Raw genomic sequence first — 9,644 nt, forward strand, 5'->3', positions numbered from 1 at the left:
CTACCACAAAAAACTGTGACACTGTGAAAACCACTAGTGGATGTTCGTAACGTGGGACCAGAATGGGGAGACATGCTTTAACCAAGCACAGGATACTGAGCTATATACCAAGATAACTGCACAATGGCCTGTGGTTTACAGGGTGGTCTCTTCCAGCATTAAGCAATATGAGTCTACAGAACTAATCATCCAAGAAAGATCACACTGACTGTTTGGGCTAAAAGAATTTATGCTGCTTCTCTGGGTAGTTGTACTTGAAGAGAGGATTGCAGGGTTACCAGTGTGCCTGTTTTCACCACTAGCAAAGTTCACACAATAAAGAAAATTCAGCTGAAGATTAATTGCCAATGAAAGCAGAGGGATGCAGAGACAGAACACCCAGGCATCAAGGGGTACATCTTCCAGTGGTAAAGAGGAAGCAACAAGAAACACTGAGCCGTTGTTAAAAACACTGTAATAGTGTTAACACTTGACTTTTATTCTGATAACCATGGAAGAGCATCCTGTTCTTAACATACTCCCTTCTTTTTGTAAAGCCTGGGAGTGGGGGGGATGAGAAATAAAAAAAATAAATGTTTCTTAATGCTTGGGAGAACTTGACCACAACAACAACCATAAGGTGAAGCCTGCCATGCCTTCACCTGCACTCCTTGTGCCAAAGCAATGCACATAGTTGTACAGCATCCTGCTGTAGCTGTTTCACATCTCCTGGCAACCGCTTCCCCCAGTGGGAACTTTGTCCTGTGAAAGAAATCGGCTTAAGGAGCACAAAAGCTGTCTGCAGGGCCCTGACAGCCAGTTCTGAAAGGACAAATGAGGTTCTGCTCTGTTCTCAAAGGCTTCTTTATGCAGTAAATGCCTTGAGAATCAACAAAAACGATGAATCATTTCATCATGATGCTGGCAGCTCTCAATGACTTTGCATACAAATATGCCACTTTGTTAAGAGTCCTGAGAAATGCTCTAGTTACAGAAGGTGAAGCATTAGTATGCCTGGCAGGGACACAGAGAAACCACAGTGAGCCAGAAGTCGCCTTTCATTATGGCTCCAAGCACACAGATTATAGATGTAAAATATACACATGCAGATAGGCGCACTCACTCAAATTTGGTTAACGTGGACTTTGACTGGGGTTGAATTCAATTCACTTTATCTAGCCACCAGCATAACCTTTTCAACTAGGTTGAACTTGACATTTCAGCTGGGATACAAAGAAAGCAACTCATCCTTTTCAACTATATAATTAAAAACATACAGCTCAAAGAACAGAAGATAGCCAGAGAAAATGCTTCAGCTACCAATAGGTCACGGTAAGATTGAAATGGTATACTCAGTATCTCTGCTCCCAAATTTTTAAGTGAGATTTGAAGTACAACTCAATTGCTCACAGTTTTTCATAGGATAGAGGCTGTGGACTGTTCCTAAATCATGATAAGAAATAAAAGGTAAATATAATAAGGTTGTTATCAGCTCCTGGAAACTTCCAGTGCAGGGCTACAGAGGAAATCATATCACAGAGATATGCAAGCTAGAGCAATCATATGTTTTAACCAAGCACAAAGTAGAATCAAATTCAAATTCAGAAAGTATTTGTAGACATCTTGAAGAAAAATGGCAAAAAGATCCCAAGGGTCTATGATATATTTAGCATTCTACCTTTCTGGACTCAGATCTCAAGAGTTAAGCCACAAGAATGGAAAAATAAATCAATGTTATGCATAAATTAGTAACTACAAAACACATCCTTGGTACTTTATAGTTCCAGCAGACCTCCACTTTCCAGATCACAGAGTTCAATTTTCAACATAACTTTATTGTCTTGCCTTTCATGCTGCTCAGACTTCATGATGCTATTATCTATCCCTCTTTGAAATGCATCAGTAAGTAATATCTTCCAGCTCCCTTTAAAAGCAAATTTCAAATGATATACTAGAAAGTCATCACTTTTGCTTAAATTAGAACTTCAGATTAATATGTTATTTTTCACTGAGAAAAACGTTGTTGAGTCTTGTAGTAATAGTCACTGGCCTTGGAATCTGCTCCTTAGTCCTTTTCAGCATTAAACTTCACAAGTAGAATGATGCCAATTCCGTCATTTCTTGTGGCACTTTTCCTTCCTTTCTATTTTGACCCAGGATTTTATAGGTAAGGACAGTATTTGCCCATTTGCTGTATCCAATTTCCAGAGAATTCAGTGGGAATCTTCTTGCGATTTGGCCTTTGGGTTCAGAGCCATGTTGAAGAATTCTCTGCTATTATTTGGTAACAGTATTTTCTATCAACTTTCCCCAAGGCAGTGTAATATGAAGTGAGATAGCTGGAAGACAGCTGCTGAAAATAGGCAAACAAACGTGCCTCTACTTCAGCTCTTCTGAAAAATAGGGATACAGCGGGATCTCAATAGGATTATCCCTAAAGCTGAGACATGACAGGGATAGACAACGCCATTTCCAATTTCACTGGCCCTTACATCTCCTTATGCAATGTTTGCAGAGTCTGTGAATTTGCCAGGTTTTGGCATTTCAAATTTCCCAGAAAACATATGAATTCTTAACAGTGTGTGAGGCTGCATGGAGTAAACTGAAGCCACCATTTAGCTTGCTAAAATGAATTTAAAAATGTAATACAAAGAGGAATACTTGAACATTCCATGTCACCAGCATTCGATGATTGGAGAGTGGTGAACAGCAAAAACAAGAAAGGAAATTTTGAGACACAGAAAGAAGCATCTGACTGAAAGTGTTGACCTGGATAGCTGCAGTTGTCACCTTCAATTGCAGGCTTTAGCTCTGTAGGAATGTGCAGCATGCTGAAGAAGTGAAAAGAGCTGATCAGTTAATGTCAGAAGTTAGTAGAGTCAGTAGAGTAAGGTTCTGTGGGTAGGTACAACTTTAATGACATGGGTTGTGTTTTCCCTTTTTTTTTTTTAAATATTGCTAATATACATATTTTTAATATGCATCTTTCTTCACCTTTAAAGCTTATGGAGTGAATTCTCAAAGTCAGGCCTGAAGCCAAGGTACATGCCAAATATTGTAGTATTCGTATCATAATATTCTTGGTAGCCCAAGAGGAACAGGCATTAGTGTCCTATTGAAAACAGGTAATACAAGAGGTTGCTCTATGGGTGTCTTCAAATAAACACTGCCATGTGGGAAATTTTCTTGGTTTCAAGTGGGGAAAGTATCTATATCCTGAGACTATAAAAACCAGCGTTGTTAAACCAATACTTCAGGAAGGGACAATCACTTGATTTCAGCAGGCCTAAGAACCATCTCCTGGTGTACCATGAATGCTTAGATGGTTAACAACATGAAAAATCAAAGCTTTCCCTATGTAAATATTTTTTACCTTGTAGGAAGAACCATTGCGTGGCCAAGACTATTTTATTTTAGAGTAAGGTTTTGTTTTCATGAGGGTCTAAGGAAGATGAATTATTTAATGGTAACCACCAAGGCCCCACTCTACATCATCATAAAATAAATTAAGTCAAGATGGCAATGCTTCCAATTGCATCATAGGTTTCTTATAAATGCATATGCTCTTGCAACAGGCCAGTCTTATTTTGATCTCATGCTCTGTTCTCCCATACTTTGTCTCTTATAAACTTTGCTGTTCTGAGATACATATCCTCCCCCAGCTTAAAGGCCTTTCCTCTCTTGGCATACCAAGTCAGGATTCAAATAATGTCTCTTAAAATAACTGTATAAAATTATGTGAAACATTTAGCGTTAGATTTCACTATCCTTCAACAGGATGAGATGTCTTTGATCTTTGAATATCCCTAGAAATAAAAGGAACTAATTAAGAAGTGAGTTATTTAACAATGTAAGAAGAGCAAAGCCTAGGCCTTCATTTGTAATGGTTGTATGGAAAACAGTTGGAAAACACTTTCCTGTCAGTGCTGTTTGTAAGAGACAGATTCTCAATTCACTGTACTCCTTATTGCTGGCAGGATGCCACCACGGTCACAGATGATACAGAACATTTTACAATTGGTATGTTTATTACAGCTCACCAAGAATGGTTGCCAAGCCACAGTTCACAGCCTGCTGTCATTGTTCACAGCTTAGTGGTATGAGTCATGTCTCCCACTTACTACTTGCATCCCACTATTACCTTCAAAGTCTGCCCCCAGCTTCCTACCACTTGCTTCCACTGCACCCTCTATCTCACGTAGTTAATGAACTAGAATATCACACATCCGCTCTTCTGGTCAGAACAGAATTTGCATATCCAGTTCACAGAAGAAAGAACAAGGGAAATCCATTCCATCAAAGCATCCTTCAGTCTAATATCTCATGTCAAAATTTTGTCTTTGCTTAATCCCCTGTAATTCAGTGGTCTCTCATTAAAAATATACCTTAGCATAGCTCATTTTTTTGGTTTATTATATGTTATGCAGAACTGCTCACAGTAACATCAGCTCTTACGCAGAAGACTACTTCTATCAGTACTTTTGCACTGTCTGCTGAACTAGAGGCCATTCTGTTTTGGTGCTTTACCCAGACTCTCCTCAAGGCCAATAGGGCAATTGAATATCTAATTTTCAACAGAAAAGACAATGTTTTGTCTCCATTAATGGAAGAATGGTGCATATTCATGTGCAAAATATGTCACTGAAATAAAAAATATATATATCTTGTCACCTTTCGGATCTGGATTACATTTTGACCCAAAGGAAAGAGCCATCAGTTCACTTCATTTCAGAATCGCTCTATTACACGCAAGGTATTGACTAGGCAACCCTATAATGCAAAAGTTGTAATTAATGTACATCCTAATTAGCTCATGGAAGCTAGGTTCATATCAGTAAATAGGAGAGGCTCTGTAGAGTGCAACATTTGGTGGGGATCTGACATCTAGATTGCACACATTTCCATGTGGGGTTATGGAGAACAAAGTCTAGTCTGGTCTTGTGGACCAAATGGCCACCAACAGCAGAGAAGATGGATGCTCTGCTAGGATACCCCTTCTGGTTTAGTTTGACCTAAAAGAAATCCAGTCCATGCACTCTGAGGCTGTCCCACAATGCAAACACAAGCATGGTAAGAGGCAACAGTATGGAGGTTAATTTCAGAAAAGTGTTCCTCCTTTGAATTCAAGAATCAGTGTAGAGGTACCCTAGATGTGTTTGGTGCTCTGACAAGCCTTTGGTCAGGCTTATCATTTGTACGTAAGAAATGCCTAGTTCCTCTTCTCTCAATATGAGGACATTTAGCATGCGTACTTCTATTTTCTGCTTACAAGTTGGTATTTCTTGGCAGGACGCGCAGAGGAGGCACCTGTTATTAAGTCACTGGAATCATGTCAAGAACTGAGTCAGAGCCTCTGAAGCCCAAGTAACTAAGGCAAAAGCATGAACTCCAAGTATTAGGTTTGGGTGCAAGGCTTCCAATGCATTTCCTTATCTCCTTACGAGAAAAAAAAAAGTCCTTCAAGGTAGCAGGGTGGGAAGAAGGTTTCTGTCACGCTTTGTCCTATGCTTTGTGAATAATAAGAATCTGCATTTTACACGATGCAAATCACTGGTGGTTATTATACTAACATTAATGTAATACATTTCCCTCAAAGTTTAGCTATACAGTTCCAAATACATCTTTATTTCATGTTTCTAAGAGTCATTCACTGTATATTTGCACACAGATCTATAGATAACAATACTACCATAGAAAGAGCAGTTTTTAAGGTTATCCAGCCCACAGCTAAGTATTTACTTGTACACATACACAATCATTAAATTTCTCTTTCTACATGCATAACTGCAAAAATACGTGTACAAATTATACACACATAGAAGCAGAAGTGTGTAAAAATACAGAGACTACAGCTATGTAAAGGAAATTTTGTGACTAGTGAGCAGTTCTGACTTCTTATTGACCACATAAACCTTCAACCTGCTTTCTGATAGCTGAACTGGCAGACAAGAGACCAATTTCTGAATAAGAAACTAAACAAAATGTTCAATATAAGAAGGAAGACACACCGAGAAGCTGCTTTGTCAATTCCGCTGCTACAACGCGTAGGCAATCTGTACAGAAAACTCATGACAAAGCTCAGTTAAACAAATACAAATGTTTTTTTTCTTAATTTGTGAATGGTCCACCACTTACCTACACAGGCAGAGCTTTCACTCTTTAATCTGTATCCATTAGGACAGTTCCAGTGCTGCAGAGCTGAAGGGCTGGCAAAGCCAATGATAAAAAACACTGGCAAGAAAGCAACAGGGAAAAGAAACATAGTCTTGAGTTTTTTAACTGTCACTTGAGAAGAGCTAGCTTGTCTGCAGTCATATCCAGGGTGAGATGAACATATGTAATCCCGAAAGGTCTCTGTGATCTCCTGCTTTACACTCAGACATCTTATCACAGCACGAAGCTTTATCTTTGCCTTGCTTTTCTTGTCAATCCAGCGTGTCTGACTACAACCTTGAAGAAATTCCTGGGAGATTTCTTCCCCACACACGTCGTTCTCTCTCTCTCTCTCTCTCTCTCTCTCTCTAGTTTCTTTTTTTTTCTTTTTTGGAAGCCAAGTATGAAATGCCTGACGCTCTTGCCACAAATTTAACACAGCTTAAAAGCAACACTCAAAAGGATCACTGCAAACTTCTTCACAACACTCAAAGCTGCCCTTTGGGTCTTAAAAGCAAAGATTTCAGAAAACTTCACTGCTGCTCTCAGTGGAGTACAGGGAGTGCGATCTCCAGGTACAGTCCTGCAAAATGCAGTTGCTTTTCACACACAGAATTGAACGGACTCCTCTTTCCTTTTTAATGCTCCGCTTGCCCCACCTCTTCTCTTTTTAGTACCACTCGAGTGAACCCTGTGTTTGCAAATAGTAACGTGGTCAGTTCCTTACTCTGGGGAACAGAGCCAGAATGCAGATACACGGCCGCCCATAATGAGCAGCCTATTTAGAAAAGCAGCCCCTTGTGCCTGAGAAGTACCTATGGTGTTACGGCCACGTTTTTCTCACAGACTGCAGCCTGATTTAAACCTTCCCTGTTCAGTTGTGATTAGCTGCATTCATTTTAATAACTTCTTGCATTTTACTACCACAAACAAATCTTGTCACCAAAATGCTCTGTGCTAAGATCACTCCACTAACAGGAAATACAAACTGGCTTAAGGTCAGATTCAGATTTAGAGTATGTGTGTCATTCTGGTTTTAAAAAAGGTGCATCTGTCTCTTTCAAGCCAGAATGTGGCCCTTCTGCCACCAGAGATCAATACATTTCTGAGCACACGCTGCTGATATAAGGGGCTGCCATTGGGGTGTAGCGCAATTTCACACCTGCTTGGCTGAGGTAGATGCACTAGAGAAATTCCAGATGCATCAATCTCCCAGATCAGCAAAGTGCTAGAGCACAAATGTGAGTAAAGTGCTGAATTTTTCATGTGCTGGCAGCTAAGCAGGTGCTTCTGTGGCTGTCCGTGGCAGGCTGTGTTGTGCTAACTGCTCTGAGGCATTTTGGTTCTGTTGCATTTTTCTCCCCCCCCCCCCCCCCCCCCCCATGTCCTCAGTATTGCACTGGAGTAAACACTAACACAGCAACAGCTGGGAACAGCAGTACCAGCAGACAGCAACCTGCAGCTGTGCAAGCTCCTCCCTGGTAATCTCCCCTTCCCCCCTAATACTTTTCTGATTTGATAGGAGTCCTGACTTGCACCAACAGAAAATAAGAAGCGTAAAACCTGATTATCAACTGGGCCACTGTCTACTAAAAGCAACTGTTTCTTGAGGTTTCAGGTCTGTAGCCACGTTCTGCTTGCTCAATCTTCAGTGCTACAGCTACTGCAACTAATTAAATCTGGGCTGACAAATGGGAGCCACATTTTCATATAGTCTGCTCAGAACTGAGTCTCTATTCTGCTTGCTATAAAATCCAATAATAGTAATGCAAATTATGCAGGGGCAGACTCATGCCAAAACAGTATTTGCTTCTCCAAATAGTCCTCTGGAATACAAAAGGGCAACCAATGTGAAAGTGGAGTAATGCCATTCCACTGAGGATTACAGGATCCTGCCCAGAATCCATGGTACATGCCACATGGTTCTATTCTACTAATTCTGCTACCATGGGTTCCTCCTCACATTATTTTCTTTGCTGTTCATGCTGGGAACACACAACCTGAGCAGCTGGGAAGGAATGTGGCACTTCTTTGTGAGTTTGCTGGATCACAACAGTGGCAGTCCCGGGACCACTCTGACCTCTTCCAGCAGAGACTCAGGCAAATCACTGGGAGACAAAACCAATAAACTCTCCCTTTCACATTAGAACACAGATGTAATTTCTGTGTTACTCCTGAAGCTCTCACAGTATTTTAATATCTCATTTACACTGTTGTTCCTTAAAGACAATTCCTTCATTCTTCCCCCCCTCAACCGCTATTCATTTAGTCTTTTTGCCTTTACAAAAAGCACCACCAAAACCATGTCCAGACCTTCCCTTTTGTCTCTAAATTAACAGTGAAAAAGAGAACTGTCTGATGTGTCAATACCATGATGATATTTCCTGGAAAAAGAGATCCCTTCTCTGCACTCAGACAAAGAGTGGTTTATAGAGTCCTTGATATCGCCATCCTAGAAATACAGGGATAGCTTAAAAACAGGATGAATAAACACTTAATAGTGGAAATAGGTTTTTGGTTCTTTTAATGCTCACAGGCCAAAGGTACGTCAGTCCAAAATTAAACCTCATCCCTGTTGTGTGAAATGATCAAGGCCTGAGGATGCACACAACTGAAAATGGATAGAACTGACCGTATCTCCCTAGACCAAACCAAGAAATTCTCAAGAATGAAATCCACCCAGCTGTATCACAGCTAAGCTCCTCACTCATACCGCTTTTCACCATGTAGTTCGGCATGCCACACGTGATGGTTCCTTCCCACCCAGAGTCATTCAGCATTTAAGTCATTTCAAATATGCTATCACAAAGCGAATTATTGTGCCCATCTAGAGGTATGAAGTACAGAAATTTATTTCATCCTAGCATTCACACAATAAATTAGATAAATTAGTACAGTAGCCTCATTTGTGCCACTCATTACATAATCAGCCCAAATTATCTCAAATTCATCTGTCCCTGTACATCAAATGCAAAGAGTTGACTTAGTTTAATTTGATCTCCCAACTCAATGATCAATGAACTAATAACAACCAAACGCTCTTTTCTCCTTTTCTTTTGGACTTCCCACTATCTCACTGAGCTTTGGAGGGCTTTCTTTGCCAAAGCTGGTAAAGATCAGCTAGTCATCCAACTGGAGAGGGCCCTGTCCCCTACCTTGGCAAAGAGCTGCTGTTGTCTGATTCAAGGACAATATGTTCTGGCTCTTTCTGAGCTGTGAAGGAAAGAGAGCCCTCCCTCTGTTTCCCAGCTTTCAGTATCAATATTGCATTAATTTGCACATTGTTCAAATTGGCTTTTATTCTTGCTTACTACACATTATGCTAGCTTGTCAGCACTTCGAATTCTCTTCCTGTCAGCCTCTGGAAGTTTGATCCTGGCCTCAGTCATATTTGAATCTGGTTAAAATTATATTTTATAGTCACCACCATACTAATTACTGCTACTACAGGTTAATATGCAAGAGTTCACTGAAACAGCGTAGAAAATGTGTAGTGGCTATTTCTAGTAAGA

At 40.3% G+C, this 9,644-nt stretch overlaps 1 protein-coding gene across 1 annotated transcript in view; it reads right to left on the reverse strand.

Annotated features, from left to right (window-relative positions):
- Positions 1 to 6,685, reverse strand: part of EGF (epidermal growth factor) — a 55,437-nt gene extending 48,752 nt beyond the window's left edge. The window contains exon 1 of the mRNA XM_021397183.1: positions 6,115 to 6,685. Coding sequence (XP_021252858.1) covers positions 6,115 to 6,241 — 127 coding nt within the window. The 5' untranslated portion in view covers positions 6,242 to 6,685. The remainder of the gene's footprint in view (positions 1 to 6,114) is intronic.

This window comes from Numida meleagris, chromosome 4 (genome assembly GCF_002078875.1).
Source record: "Numida meleagris isolate 19003 breed g44 Domestic line chromosome 4, NumMel1.0, whole genome shotgun sequence".
NCBI lineage: Eukaryota > Metazoa > Chordata > Aves > Galliformes > Numididae > Numida > Numida meleagris.